At 32.5% G+C, this 16,912-nt stretch overlaps 1 protein-coding gene and 1 pseudogene across 1 annotated transcript; one reads left to right on the top strand and one right to left on the bottom strand.

Moving 5' to 3' along the window:
- The first annotated feature begins 756 nt into the window (after window positions 1-756).
- On the top strand, window positions 757-4,073 carry LOC143558680 (WAT1-related protein At2g39510-like). Its single transcript, XM_077047469.1, has 7 exons — window positions 757-1,214; window positions 1,307-1,369; window positions 1,684-1,800; window positions 1,967-2,213; window positions 2,871-3,032; window positions 3,132-3,283; window positions 3,591-4,073. The coding sequence occupies exons 1-7, from the start codon at window positions 1,000-1,002 to the stop codon at window positions 3,784-3,786; spliced, it is 1,152 nt and encodes a 383-aa protein (XP_076903584.1). The 5' UTR covers window positions 757-999; the 3' UTR covers window positions 3,787-4,073.
- Window positions 4,074-15,615: 11,542 nt separating this feature from the next.
- Window positions 15,616-16,824, bottom strand: LOC143558679 (zinc finger protein ZAT11 pseudogene; annotated as a pseudogene).
- Between the last annotated feature and the right edge of the window lie 88 nt (window positions 16,825-16,912).

The raw sequence follows: 16,912 nt of genomic DNA, 5'->3' as shown, positions 1-16,912 counted from the left end.
TCTTTTAGCGGTGGCGATCCACGACACTACCACCTTGTCCAAGTGTCATATACTCCATGTATACCATACAATACCAGAAACTTGTATTTTTTCTAATTTTCTAAACAAAATCCATATTTTACAACATTTACATACCTTTTTTTAACAAAAAAAAATCATTAAAATGACGATTTTTTTTAAATGGAAAGAAAAGTGAGAGTAAATGGTTTATAAGAGAAATAATTTCTTTTGTATTTCTAGGTGACCGGTAATTTAAAATAACAGATCTTAAAATTTGTACAATTATTGTCTGCTTTTGACTCGTGACATGGAAGTTTTGTCATTTTACGTATAACTTTTAGTATCTGTCATATTAAATAAACCAAAATCGCTGATTACCCGTCATTAAAATGACAGATCCTAAAAGTTGTACAAGTGTTGTCAGCTATTGTCTCGTAACATGGAAGTCTCGTCATTCAAACAAGTTCTGCCGTTTTAAATGGCGGCACACTGACGAAGTTTCCATGTCATCAGAAAAAAACTGACAATACTTGTATGTAACATTTAGGATCCGTCATTTCAAATGATGGATCACCTGCAAACCAAACTCATTAATTCTCAATCCTACAAACAACATTAATTCTCAATCCTACAAACAAATTTACCACCTTCCTTTTCCTATTTTCAAAACAAATTACTAAAATGACATATAACTGAATTAACTCTAGTATAGACAACCATTATCTGTCTGTTTAAGAAAAAGAAATTGTCCATTTCGTAAGATAAAAGTAATATAAAAATAACATAATAAGGGGAGACACTATATTACAGCATTTCTTCACCTTGTTTAAACCATGCTTTAAAGAAAGTTGTAACAATAAGTCATTATTATTTATTACCTTTATTTGTCATAGCCTTATCTGCATGCATATTTAAGTAGTCCTGATACATCCCCCCTCTACACACAACAATTTCTATTACCATATCATATCACTAGTCTCCTTTGATCATCATATATCCATGAAGGAGATGATCATGTCTCAGGATAAATGGTCTCGGGTCGTGGATGTAGGCAAGCCGTACCTTGGTGTACTCTTTCTCCAAGTGGGATATGCTTTCAATGGAGTCATTGTGAAGTCTGCTTTGAACAAGGGTTTGAATCCTTGTACGTTTTCGGTTTATCGGAATATCGCTGCTGTTGTTGCTTTCGGTCCGTTTGCTTTTTATCTTGAAAGGTATATAACAAATTATTTTGTTGTTGATGAATGTATGATGATCATGCATGGTGAGTAAATATTAATCTGAAAAAACATATTGTGTTTTTCAGGAAATTAAGGCCTAAAATGACGTTAGCAGTGTTCTTGAAGATAATGTTGCTTGCACAGTTGGAGTATGCAATATTATTATGTCATAGTATTGATTATTCAATTGTGAGATCTAATTCCACACCGTTTCAAACAGTTATGACCAAAAAGTTTCCAATTTGATCGTTTAACGTTAGAACAACCGTTAAGATATTGTTTAAACGTCATTCTAATTTTCTAACTAATAATTTTCGAAGTTTGAATATTTTTTTTTGGTTAAAACGGTCGTTTGATGGTGTAAAATCAGATGGCGGTGGTGTAGCTATAGCACGACCCTGTATAGTTTTTACGTAATTTTTTTAAAAAAGAATTAATAATTTGTGAAATTAATTAATTGTAGGCCTGTATTGGATCAAATATTATATTACACTGGAATGAAGTTAACCACTGCAACCTTTGCAATAGCAATGTGTAATATTGTGCCAGCTTTAACTTTCTTTCTGGCTTGGATATTCAGGTAAAGTACAATAGTACTTGCAACTAGATTTGTTTAATGTACGAGGTTTAATAATAATAATAATAATAATAATAATATTATTATTATTATTATTATTATTATTATTATTATTATTATTATTATTATTATTATTATTATTATTATTATTATGTTTTGTTTGAGGTAGGTTGGAGAAGGTGAATATTAAAAGAAGGCATAGTCAAGCAAAGATCATAGGGACCCTTGTGACTGTAGGTGGAGCCATGATCATGACGCTTGTCAATGGAGCTCCGATTCCATTGCCATGGACCCATGTGAGCATGGCGCGCCAATCACAAACAACTCCCGCACCCCCTGATCAAGCTCATATCATCAAGGGTGCGATTATGATCGCCGTTGGTTGCGTCCTTTGGGCTAGCTTTTTCATCCTTCAGGTAATTATCTTTAAACAGATTAAAGTTTCACTTATGTATTCGCACGTTTTGAATGAGTAAATTGTGTTAAAATTAATCAAGTGTATATCGGATCGATTGTTGGGTTATTCGAATTTAAGATTGATTACAAAAACCAAATTATGAGAATTCAATAGTTATTATATATAAGGTAAATAAATAACAAATGATTTTATAAAAAATTAAAAATTATATATACAATTAAAACTAAAATTCAAATTCAAGTATCAGGACGAATCAGTCTGAAAATCATAAATTCGAATTCGATTCACATGGTGACCAGATTCAAAAACTCAAAAATCGAATTTGATTCGGTTGGTTTCAAAAATTAGTTTTCTAGAGCGTTAAGTATATTCAAATATAGGTAAAAATGGATTATTTAACTTCAAATACTTTTTACTCTCTTAGTTGTAAAATCCACGAATCTATTTATAATTTTGGATTCTTGTACAATAATAATTATAAACATTTACTGAATGGATAAAGGTTGGAACTTGAAAATGCACACTTGTAACAAGTACATTAATCTAGACTATGTGCCAGTGGTCCTGTTTTGTCTTAAAGTATAAAACATATTTGATGCATTCATGCATTAATAATGGATCCTACATTACAACAATTTTGGATTTATGTTTTCAGGCTGTGACATTGAAGAAATATCCTGCTCAGTTGTCTCTTACAACCCTCATATGTACAATGGGTGCATTACAAGCCACAGTGATGACATTTGTTATTGAGAGGGCCAATAAAGACATTTGGGCCGTAAAATGGGACGCCAAACTCTTCGCTACACTATACAGTGTACGAAAACTCGTTATTACTAATACTGTTACTATTACTATTGTTATTACTATTTCTTGTATTTATGTTTGAAACTCTTTTCTGGATTGACACGTATAGGGAATAGTTCGATCAGGAGCGAGTTATTATGTCAGCGGCCTCATCATGAAAGTGAAGGGGCCTTTCTTTGTGACGGCCTTCAATCCTTTCGGAATGGTGATTGTTGTGGTCGTGAGCTCATTTACTCTAGGGGAACAAATGAACGTGGGAAGGTACTTATCTTTAGCCCTGACGTAACGGGCCACATAATGGCCTGTTAAGTCAATTCTAATAAGGGACCAGGCGTTTACTCTGGACCGGGTTGGTCTTGGGACACCTTTTGTGTGTTTTTTTATTTAGTTTAAATATTTAATATATTAAATATGAGTAGTTCATGTATGTTACTCTAACAATATATATCCTAGTTTGTTATTACTATATACACTTTGGGTAAGTGTCATTTTTGACATGTTTCTTAACTTACATCACAAGACCTATATATTCATATATTTAATTAAATTAGTTTTATTGTTTTTTTAGGATTACTGGAGCGTTAATCGTTGTCGTAGGACTATACTTAATCATATGGGGAAAAAACGACGATTCAAGTTTGCCAGACTCAGGAAACGATGAGGTGGAAATGATTGATGAAGAAATGGGCTCGGGTAAGAATCAAGAATTGGAAGTCGTTGCTGGTACGATTAAAGAAAAACGTGTTGTTGAAGCTTCGATCTAAATCTTTTTGTTTAAACGTACAAGAAGGAAAAGTGACTTGTTAAAATGCTTAATCTTTTGTTCACTAGTACTAGAAACAATTTAGATATATTCAAACTGCTACCAGTTTGATTCGGAAACTTATTTAGCGTGTGACTTGGTTCTTGTTTAATCGTAATAGTAATTTTGTAAAAATCAATATAGGGTCGAATAGTCGATCAATGTAGAAGTCTCCAACATAAGATATAGAGTGAACTAGGACCCAAAGTATTTGATTTATAGTTTTATTTCAACTTATGTTAATATGGAGAATGGTTACAAACTATTTTTTTTACTTGCAGTTTATTAAGAAGCTATAGTATATTAGTATTAAATATATAAATTATGAGGATGGTGCAAACACAGTTTTTTTTAACTGAAATAAGTTTTAATAGCTATTCTGGCCCTTAACACAGCAAAAGAGAGGTTCATATCAAGAAAATATAACATTAAAAAACGCCTTCTAGTGGGCTGCTTTTAAAAACTTGGGCCGAAAAGCCAAGTTAAGCTTTTATTAACAATTTGGGTTTTTTCCTAAACCGGTTTGGACTCGAACTGGTTCCAGTTTGTTCAACAAAAGTCAAAATAGGCTTTACTGAAACCAATTTGGGTTGTAACCAGTTTTAAAAAATGCCTAAGGGTCATATTTGATCGGTTTTGAATCGTTTCAACCACATGATTACACCTGGTTTCAACGTAATGCGGGTCAGCTCCTAATCATTCTGCTCAAAGAGGTTTTAATATAGGTTTTGGTTTCAAATTACATATCGGTTTTTGTGAACCTCTAGATCGGGTATCTAATGTGTTATATTTCATGGAATAAGAATGCATTTTTTTTTCATGAACTACTTTGAGTAGGTTATATAAATGGAGCATGCCTTTGTTCAAGGTTATAGACATTGTGGGTAAGAATTTAAATCTTAACCAACAATCACTTAACTTTTAATCTAGTCACACATATGTTGCTTAAAATGGTCGGACATCTAATGGAGTGTTAGTATTTGAAATAACAAGTTTGCTTCTTTTTTTTCCCCAAAAAGTCATAAATGGTCCCTATTATACTTTAATTATATTTATATAATCAGACGAACCTAAATTTACAATTTGTTCACATATTGATACAGTTAATTGAAAATTTTTAGTTACATAGCTGACTAAAAACATTTTCTTAACTAATGCATTTTTATGACTAGAGACGTCTTCATTTTAATCTCAATATATGTTTAGATTAGTGAGAACCACATAATATAATTTGTACTGTGTGCATAATTGTTTAAGTGTGATACACATGGTAGTTGTGTCACCGTCTTTGTTGCGTCATCGTGTTTGGCTTAATTCTTTTTATTTAAACGTATAAGGAGGAAAAGTGGCTTGTTTAAATGCCCGATATTTTGTTCACTAGTACCGTAAACAATTTAGATTATATTCAATCTGCCACCCGTTTGATTCGGAAACTTAATTAGCCAATAGCGCCCCTGGCACACGACAGCGTTTAGTCTAACCATCTTTACTAATATAGTCCGACGCTATCATGAATAACCGTCACCAATGCCTGACGCCCTGATCCTCAATGTCGCGAGTCAATAACGTCTATTCTTTCATGTTTGGTTCAGGCTTAAAAAAAATTTGTATAGTCCTTTTTAGTGTTAAAGAAAAGAAACACATGTATATATTTAAGTCACATATGGTTGTATACGTATAAATAGATGTATAATATGTGTATAAACATACTTCAAGATATATATACTTTTTTTCATATTTATGTTCCATATTTTTATTTTGAAATGTTTAAGAGTTTGTACTTTTATCTATTACTTCTTTTTTCCGGGGCTGTTCTATAAATTACCTCAAGCGGAACAACCAAGAAAAAGTTTTTGTGTAATATACGTGTTAAACTCCTGATCACCCCCATTTAATTTTGCAATCATCCTCCATAACTTTTGAAACTAACCCTGTATAGAAGAAAATAAGAAGAGAGAAGAAATTATTCATCAAATATATGTTTGTTGCTAACTTAGGCGTGCTGAACTTTTGAGAAGAAGACAAGATGGTGAATAAGAAGCATACTTAATTACTTTTATTTATAAATAAAGTTGTAGTAAAATGTACCATCTATGGGTATAGATAGCGACACAAGCAAACAATATTGGAAAGAAAGAAGTCATATATTGACAAAAGTAAACTCTTACAAGTTACAACCTTTTATTAGAGATATATTGATTTCTTTTAAGGGATAGTGTTATTTATACATTCTTTATATGGTGTATATAAAAGATAAATGTGTGTTAAAAAGGTATATAAATATTAAAAAAAGGGTATATGAATAACCATTGTCTTCTTTAAGCTTCAAGTCATCTTTAAAATATATAATTACACTAAATATATTATAATGCAGAGAGAGTTTGAATAGAGACACAACCATTATTCAAATGTAAAAATTGTTATATTGAGACCTGGTTTAAAATTTTGGTTCCGCTATTGAGTGTCGTGTATCTTTGCTTTCGTGAGAATGAGAATGAAAAAAGTTAAAAACTAGCAGATTAAATAAAATTATGACGTGTAACGTACTTTTGTTGATTATGTAATTTAGTTTGATTATTTTTTATAACCCAACCCGAACTGGGCCGAAAAAAGTTATCATATGTCGATAGACACCCAACTCCTAAAAATTATCTGCCACTGCCCCTTTTTTCACGTGAGAATTAAGACACATTGTTAAACAATCAAACACTTCATGGGAGTCAATCTCATTTGTTTTGTCGACGATGAGCAAAAGTCTTTGGTGATCTATGGTGACTTACTTTCAAACTGCTTAATAGTAGAGTTTTTTCTTAATTGTTGAGTTCTTTTGTCGACAATGATTTAGGTTTGCTTGAAGCATGGGTTAATTGTGCAATGTAGTTATGTGATTAATAGATGCAAATTTGAGGTGGTGACGTGATTTAGGGATGTTTGGGATTCCTTGTTTACCTCCTTATAACTTTTTAAAAATTTAATAAGTTACAAATGTGTCATTTATTAACTTTTTTCTCTCAAATCAAAAGCAATTTCAAATACCTTATTACTTTTCAATAAGTTAATAAGTTATGAAAATAAGCAATTCCAAACACCCTTAGGTTTGTGTGATGCATTTAACATGATTAGTGAATTTTGTGAAATTAATTAATTTTGCACATCTAAGCTAATGATGTAATTTAGGTTTGCGATTTGATGAACATTTATGTAGATGTACACTCCTATATAGCCCAACATATAATAAAATAGGCCTAACGTTTGCTAAATCAATCTTCGTAGGCCCAAGTGGTTGGAGGCCTATTAGGGTTTACTACATTACACGCTATAAATAAGACTTCATCCTTTACATGACCATGTTGTTCTTCCTCCCAATGCTTTCTCTCTATAGTCCTATACTCAGAGCCGGTCTCGAGGATTTAAATAACTCGGTCGAGCCAAAATAAAAAGGCTCATATGCCATAACGAGATATGAAATATATAAGCTAACATTTTTAAACAACGATTAACGTTATGGATAAAAATACGTTTTGAGTCCAATATATTTAACACGGTGTGTTCATCTTCATTAGTTGGGTACATTTACTCAGATCCGACCCGAATCGATCTATGTTTCTTCATCGATGTCATCTGTTGAACACGGAAACAAACCACACTTCGTTCTTCTTGATGATTTTCAGATTTATTCTATTGGATCTCAAAAAGATCTGTGGATCTAAAAGCTTTCTAGTTTTGTGGTCATCAGACCTATCATCACATAAACTACAAAAGAAAAAGACCTTGGATTATTGTCTTAAAACATATTTCCAGACATGGTTTTGATTTTTGTTTAGCATGAAAAGCACGACTTGCGCTATATACATTAAAGGTCAATATGTATTCATTTTATAACAAAAGTAAACTCGAAAAAATGTTTTCATTACCAGAACGGACTGACCGAATCATTCGTACAAGAGATCAGTGATAATAGCGGTTCGGTTGCGCATAGTTAAACTATGTATTGGTTAGTAAAATCTAAGTTTGCCTTTATGATAATATTTTATATTCAAATCTCCGATTTGTGTATTTATATACTGATTTGATAATCAAGAGAGCTACAACCATGTATTCTATTATATATGGAATCCGTTTTGAGGAAATCGATCTCCAAACTTTCTGGTAGGTCATCCATCTAAGTTTGTTGTTATCATAGTGTGATGTTAATTAACCACTAACTGTATCATATTTTTTGTTGCAGCACTACCTACTTGGCAATGGCAGTTGCTTTGCTCTCTACTTTCGGAGGGAGTGTTATTGCATTTTCCTGGTTATATATACCACTTCTTAGAGGGATACTATGTTATATTTTATATTTCTTTTATTTAGTGTTTTTAACTACATCTTAAAACATATTTCAGCTAAAATTCTTGAGCTTAAGGTCTTGATTGACAATAAGGACTATTTCAAGATGATTGAGCAGATGCACGCGAACCACATCAATATACCATTTGAGAATATGAGCGACGATGGCGATGAATTATCATTAGTTTGAACCACTTTGATTTTTTCACATTTATTGAGTTTATTTTTTTATTATATATATATTACCAACGAGTATAATTTTATCATGACAGTGAGCTCTATATGGTTATTATGTCGAAGCCGAAGGTACCAAAAATTCAGTCAAATTATTTTATTAGTGGCTTATTGTTTTTCTAATGATAATATAATTTTTGTAGTTGGGAGAGAGATTATGGGGCTTGAAGATCATGTGCAGAACATATAATAATCTTTGAACTCAAAGCTATAAGATGTTAGTGTTGACAACCTCACAAATAAATTGAATGAGCTTATGGCTATTGCTACCAATAACTGCCATAACAATTGTGCAGAATATTAAAACTGCATTATTTTTAGACATATTAGAATTTTGAGCTCAATGTTGTAAGATATTAGTGGTGTGCTGGAATGTTTACTTGATAAAAATGTTTTTTCCCTTAAAAAAAGAAACATAACCTAGGTTGTAACCTGTTTCAGTTGTTATTAATTAGGGTTAATTAGGTGCCTGTTGTAAGAAATGAACAAGATGGGATCTCTATGACCAGGCCCAGCCCAAGGGGAGGGCAGGGAGGGCTCAAGCCTCAGGCCCACTCCCCCTTAAGACCCGTAGGTTTTTATGACTTATATAGTTATATACTTACATGTATGTGTGTTTTTTTTACCATGCCCGTCATTCACATCATTTTACAATTAAAATTAACAGTTTAATAAATAATAGTAATAACAGTAAGGGCCCATGTGTATTTATTGTAATGTTTGAGTTTGTAGGTTTCTGTATGTCATATAATTAATTCTATTATTTAATTAAATTAATTTTATTAATTAGTATACCATCGGTAAATTTATTAGATTTCTTATGTTAATTTATTTTATTTAAGATATTATCCCCCTAAAGCGAAATATTTATTCGTTAGTCAAAAAAGTAGAAATAGTATAATAGAAGAAGAGTTAAGTAAGCACAGATAGAGAAAATTGTGAAGATACATATGTTTTTAGGGTAGCGGGCGATCAACAATGTTCCAAGAAAGACTTAACAGATTGACGATTATTACTATTTAGAACGATGTTTTAGAGATCATGGATCATTTAAAAAATGCTTGAGGAGCATCGGATTCGTTTAAATGTTTTAGTTAGATCATTTTGCGAAAAATATTTTTGTTTAATTATTATTATTATTATCACATTTGTCTAAAATATATAAGAGTTTTTGAATTTGCATTCTAAGGCCTTTTGTTTTTCATGTCCCGGGCCCCAAGTTTTTTTTGAATTGTGGTGGACGGCCCTGTCCATGACCATTGTTTTTTAGCTAGCAAGTACAGATAGGTAAAACCTCGTTTATTAGTAACACATACTAATAATTACTATTAGTCTAAAATTTTCAAACTTATAGCATATTGGATGACATGGAATTGTTGTTGATGATGTTGTCAATACGTTATATTACACATGTCTCACAATATATATGGGATATGATATTAGCACGCCCTTAATAATAATAATAATAATATTGATTTTATATTATATAATAAACTTGATTAGTGATTGATTAGGCATTTGTTTTTTATGGAGATTTCAGTTTTGATATTATATAATGTACTTGATTAGGATTCCGTTTTTTATGGAGATTTCAGTTTGCGTTTTTGATTAATCATTCATAATTTCATATATTCACTGGGAATGAGTTTTCCATCTTTCTGTGAATTAAGCATTCATATATTCCTCCTTAATCGTTCATAATATTCTCCTGAATAATAATAAAAAAATTTAATGATGATTTATCAGGAGAGCTGCAACTGTGTACTCCGTCATGCTGGGAATCAGTTTCGAGGAGATTGATCTCCGAAAATTCTGGTAGGTCATCCATTGTTGTTATCATAATGCTAATTAACCACCGACTGACTGACTGTATCATATTTTATTAATTTTTGGTTGCAGCACATCCTACATGGGAATGTCACATTCCTTGCTCTCCACTTTTGGAGAGAGTACCATTTCATTCTACAAGGAGAACATACCACCTCTAATATGTAAATTATCTTATATTTTATATATATTATTTAGTGCTTTCACTCCCTCTTAAACATATTTCATTTCAGCCAAGGTGCTGGAGCTCAAGGCCTTACTGGATGACAAGGACTTCTTCAAAAAAATTGAGCAGATTCATTCCAAATACAGCACTAAATCTTTTGAAAATATGGACTACAATGAAATTTAGTGAGTTTGAAACTTTGAATCACTTTGTTTTGTTGACATTTATTGATTTTTTTTGTTTGATTACTAACTGGTATAAATTTATCAACACAGTGAGGTCTATTTTGCTATAGAAGATATGGCTTCGCCAAAGCCAGAAGGGTCAGAAATATATAGTAAGTTTTATCAATAAATTTTTTTTATTACTTGCTTATTGTTTTTCTAATGCTTATATAATTTGGCAGTTGCAATGGACAAAAGACGAAAGATTATGAAGGGGATTAAAGATCATGTTGGCAACCTAACAAACACTTTGGATGAGCTTATTTCAGTTGCTTCCAACACCTGCCACGGCAAATGTGCAGAATATTAAACTGCACTATATGATCATATAAACATGCTTGATACACAATTATAAACATATAATAATTCTGAGTTGAAATGTTTAGTTGATGAATGATGCTTAAATGTTTTGTTGCCTGTTAGGCTTTACTGTCCTCTGTTAATTTTTTAAACAAAATTATGACTTTACCCTTTTGAAAAACTCACTCGTTTTAGGAGTTACCAAATATATAAAGATTACTTAGTTACAAGAACTAAAAAATAAAAAAACAAATAACAAACTCTAGGGACTAAAAGAATGAGTTTCAAAAAGGATAAAATTGTCATTTGTCGGGTTATTAAAACTGTTGTAAACATTATTGTCTTGGTTAGGAGTTTCTGTTAGAGTGCATACCTATTGTGATTAAGTTTTTAAAAGTGTTGTAAACCTAATCATTTTTTACTCGCACTTTTCAGATATGCATTTTGGTTACTGCAGTTTTTAACTTAATTTGGATACAAATGAAGGATACCACAATTCAAAGCAGAAAAGTGCTTGTTGTTTGTTGTTAAGTTGTCCTTAATGTGGCATTGGTGATCTGCTTATTTCATGTTCACAAGTAGATACTTATTCACGACCCATTTAGATCTTTATGGCTGATGTATTAATTGTGACTTGTGGTGCTTTTTTGCTTAGCTCAAAACATAACTTGTACTAAATAAACAAAGCAATAACATAGCCTACTTGATGATTCTAATCATGTTTGTGGGTCAAAATTGATGAGTTTAATCCTAATAGTCATGCAGTCAAAGTCAAGTCAGCCAAAGTTACTTAAAACAGTCAATATTTGATGTCACTGTAACTTTTGTAAATTTAGTGGTCCAAGTTGCAGACTTGGGAACTTATTCTTTCTGAGAATGAATCTGGGAGTAGCATCATGTGTAATGTCACTATTTTACAAATACTTGTATGAATCGTAGATTATATGAGTATATATATATTCATTTTGGACTATAAATCCAGCAACTTGTCTAATTATTTTGACCTTGTGCTATTACTCTATTAGGGAAAAGTCAATCCTACACAATGTGAATCCCTGACTATGGCCTGTGCTCAAGTACGCATCTAACACTTTGTCATGTTTTTTTTATAGATGATGAATTTGTTGATTATGGTTATGAAACAATATAATTACCAACAGGCAATTGGAAACAATTAAAGTTCTAAAACTGACAATTCAAGTTTCTTGTAGTTTTTTTCATTTTTTGATCCAACTCAAGTTCAAAACCGAATGAAAGTATTAATAGCCTATTCTGGCCACGTGGACCGTAGCAATGTACCATATGAAAAGAGAGGCCCATTCAAAAAAAGAATTATTCATAAATGTCTTCTAGTTGGCTGCTTTTAAAGATTTGTGTTAAGATTAATGTCGAGTTTAAATTTTATTACCAGTTTCACATATTTTTTCCCCAATTGGTTCAGGTTAACAAAAGTTAAGCGATTTTTGTTAGAACCAATTCATGTTAGACCCGGTTTCAGAAAGCCAAAGATAAGGTATTTACAAAAAAACTTAAGTCAGTCGGTTAGACCCTTAGTTGTTGAAATAGAAGCGAAATTTGTGATGCGCCTCTAACCAAGAAGTTCTTGTTCCGCCACAATAAATGATATTTTGAAACGTTTAAAATTTGGTACTTTCATCTATAGTCTTTTTCACGATAGAATTAATGCACCTTGTTAAATAACCATACTTCATATATGATAATTATAATTTATAAGATTACAATCTGTTAGCATATATTCATGTGGCATGCCTCCAACGTCCATCTCTACACTTTCAGTGTCATTTTTTGACTGTTTTCTTTTGAGCTAATTTATCGGTTTCAAACCACAAAACTGGCCAAATGTCTATGGTTTGACCGGTTCTATTTTCACTTTTTAAACATATAGATTTCAAACGGCCAGCAAGTCTTTGGTTCGCCCGGTTTGAACTGTTTGGATGGTTATGAACACTCCTGGGTTTAAATCATTATGTCAACCTAATAGCCTTTTCAAAAAATAAAAATAAAAATAAAAATGTTAAATAAACTAGTTTTAGTGTTTTAAGGCATTGCCTAATATGAAGTGAAGTTGTGAAGATGAAACATTCTTTTCTTATTTAATTGATTAGTTTTCTATAACGGGAAGAATCCAAGAAACTGTTAATTTACAAGTTGAAATATGATATTCATTAAATTATAAATAAATTATATTGGGAAATGGTGGTGTAGACTTGGAGGCGGCTTGGGCTTTTTTTTTTTTTCTGATAGGAGGCTTGGGTTCTTTAGTGGAGAGTCAATTTCGAATCTTATTTGTGTCAATTTTGGGTGGATATTGACAATGAATTATCTGAGCTAGACTTGTACAAAGGTTGTCAGTTCGAACCCGAGCCAACTCGGGTTTTCGTCCCCACCGTGTGTTACACTAGAGAGTTTTGCTCTTGTGGTAGCACAGTGACTGTCAAGTGGCATCGACGGTATGGTTTCCGGGAGAACGCTCAAGCCAAACTCTGAAGTCAGCGTAGGCCCGGTTAAGAAAACATAGTCTTCAAGAGTGAGACATCAGGGCTCTCCAAATTTAAAGAATGCGATAACCTAAATATAGAAAAGTTATCGTTATAAAAAAATGTTTTAAGTAAATTGCGCTACCCATAAAAAGTTGTGATTTACATTTCTTTTATGTTCATGTGATTTAAACAATCAAACCAATAAAAAGTCACTCTTATTTACGTTAGATTAAGCCATTTAAAAAATTGTGTTAAATTAATGGCTATTGACTTGCTGGTTGATTGAGAAAATCGGTCTCAACTGATGAAATGTCTACGGTCTTAACTAACAAATTGGCTAATAACAATTCCACGTCTTATCATATTTGCTCCCAGCTAGGGGTGTTCAAAATCGAATATCCGAAGTTTCAGATATCCGGGCCTTTCGGATAGTGCGAATCCGTATCCGAAATCTCGGATATTCGTTCGGATATTTGAAAATCTGAAAAAAGAAAAAAAAATTAACTGTATAACATAACTAACAATTTAAGAATATGTGATAAAAGCTTTGACAAATCTGTTATTCGTTCGGATATCTGAAAATCTGAAAAAAGAAAAAAAAATTAACTGTATAACATAACTAACAATTTAAGAATATGTGATAAAAGCTTTGACAAATCTGTAAATGTAACTTAACAAAATTTTGAGACAAACTTGTAATTACATATCTAACAATATGTAACTAACAAACTTACATCAAATAAAAATATGAAATAGGAGCGTCGACTCGACGAGGGCTATGGTGATGGTTGACGAGGGTTTGGGTTGCGGTGTTTGACGTTGAGACAATGGCTGGAGCAGCCTGGAGGTGGTGACGAACTAACGTCTAACGGTGAGTCGACTAACAGAATTTTAACGTCATTAGTTACATGTCGTCGAAAAAACGTGTTTGGCCGGAAAACTCACATTTTTTTCCGGGAAACTTAACATTTCGTCCCAAACATCTTTGTAACCTTGGATCGGACCTTTAGGAACTTTTTTTTAGTAAAATGCCTAATTATTAAGATCGCTGGAACCCTATAACCATCGTCAGAATCTATTGGTAGTGCTCAAGTGGTGTTGGTTGGTGGTGGTGACGGTGCTCAAGTAGTGTTCAGGTTGAGTTTTCTGACAAAAAATGTGACTTTTCTGCCTAAAAGCGTTTTTCTGACGACCTGTAAGGGCGTTAGGATTTTGTTAGTCACGGACCGTTGAGAACAAGTATGTTAAAAATTAACACTAACAGCAACCAAAAAATAAGAGCCGAGAGTTTCTCGTATTTTTTTTTTCATTTTTTAATCCCAACTCTTTAGTTCAAAACCAAAACCAAATAGAAAGTATCAATAGACCATTCAGGCCCGTAGCATATGTAAAGTGAGGCCCATTTAAAAGAAATTATTTTAAATGTTTTTAGTTAGCTGCTTTTAAATATTTGGGCCAAGTTTAAGAATGTTCTAAGGCGGGATTAGCGGTAATTTGAGAATGTGCGGTTTCCAGTTGGAGGGCAACACAAGGTACGCGTAAATATAATAATTTTAAGATTAAAATTAATCTTAGAATTAAGGCACATTGTTAAACAATCATACAGTTCATGAGAATCAATATTATTTGTTTTGTCAACAACGAGTTAACATCTTTGTTATTTACCATCTCGACTGATCGAGTTTACAGTAGGACTCTCGTCCTAGATTACTCTCAACACGCTTAAGTTTTGGAACTTTCTTATTATATTAAGAAGCCAGCGCGGACGCAAACTAAATCAACATTCATTTCATTATGTAACCCAAGTAGCCTTTTCTTGATCAAGAAAATGTTACAGAAACTCAAGAAACCGTATGTAATTATAAACTTTGAATGTAATATTCTTTAAATTATAAATAGATATATTGGGAAATGGTATTGTAGTAAACTGCCCTTATCCTTACATTTAATAACAATAAAAAATGAATTAGGTATTTAATTTTTATAAAAACAATTACCTTTTTTTCTACTTTTTGTTGCCCTCCAACCGGAACCAGCAACAAAATCTAGAGTCGGAACACAAATCATTGAATAACTGTAGTCCAACTATAAAACTGCTGGGCCGGAAAAAAGAGCGATTCTAACGGTAAGATATCTAATGAAACCGTTGCTTGAATTAAGATGTATATTATTGAAAGAGAAAGATCTCAAATATTGTTTTGTTCTAAATTCATAGCATTCATGAGTTAAGCATATAAATAATTAGAACAGATTTTATGTCACGTATAATCAAATAAAATTTAGTGGTTACAAAATAGAAAATCTTGTCTACCTCATAATATTACAATCTGCTCTAAAATAATATGATCCCAAAGGAAAAAAAAGTCTCAACAATAATACATCAAACTCCAATTATAAGAAAAAGTCAACCGTGATTGGAATCACCTTCTCATCATCAACTCTAAACTCGAAATCATTCTCTAACGGTGTCAAGTTCAAATCCAAACTGAAAATCCGTTTACTGTTCACTTTCTTAACCACCGATGATGAAGGTGGTGGAGACTGGTCAGACAGATCATCGGTGGTACTCATAGCAGCCCTATGCTGCCTCATGTGTCCGCCCAACGCTTGTCCTATAGCAAACTCAAGCCCACAAATCGAGCACTTGTGTGTTTTGGGCTTAGATGGCGAGACGGTCTCGTCATGATGATTTCCCATGTGATCACCATCAATAAGCCTAGGCTTTTTATGACTAGCTCTATGGCCTCCGAGTGCTTGGAAAGACGAGAACTGACGGTTACACGTCTTGCACTCAAAAAATCGAGTAACTGAATCAACACCATAAGTTGATTCAGTACCCTGTGAAAGTAGTAGTGCTGATTCTGTGCCCCGTGAAAGGAGCATCAAGTAATTCGCCATGTTAGTTATCGTCGTGTCGTATGAGTCTTCTCTAGATCTCTTCATAGGTATACACGCCATCTTGTAAATTGTAATGTAATGTACTAATGTCTAGTTTGGTTTAATGTAGTGGCTTGTGTAGTTGTGGGGGTGTATTTATAGGTAACAAAATAGTGCTGACTTAGCTTACTTTGACCAAAGTGTGTGAAAGACGAAAATGACCTTTTCTGCTTGTGGGCCACTAGAGATTTGAATTGTGTAGACATCTAAGTGGGTGGGTTTGATAGAAGATAATAAAAAGTAAGGAGGTAAAGTGTAACAAGTGAAGAAAAATGGTGTGAAAGTGAAAATAGTAGGTAGCTGCCATGAACCATATAAGCCTGACCAAGTACGTTGAGTTGAGTCGTGAGTAAAAGGTTCCAAGAATGTTCAAATGGTTCTGGAAAGGTTCAACTTATTGAGTCGGTTATGACATAAATAGCTTATCATGACTTGCACCAAAAAGCCAACAAAAAGAATTTGATATTTGGATTCTAATTTTATTTATTTGCATTATATTAATTTTGAATCTTGGAACACACTTTCTAGATTGTTGTTTGTTTTTTAATCAACTGTAGGTTTGTTACG

This window comes from Bidens hawaiensis, unplaced genomic scaffold (assembly GCF_021521415.1).
Source record: "Bidens hawaiensis isolate Kalapana, Puna unplaced genomic scaffold, B.hawaiensis_p1.1 tig00019588_1, whole genome shotgun sequence".
Lineage (NCBI taxonomy): Eukaryota > Viridiplantae > Streptophyta > Magnoliopsida > Asterales > Asteraceae > Bidens > Bidens hawaiensis.
The sequence above is the reverse complement of the archived record's forward strand: the minus strand, read 5'-3'. Positions and strand labels throughout refer to the sequence as shown.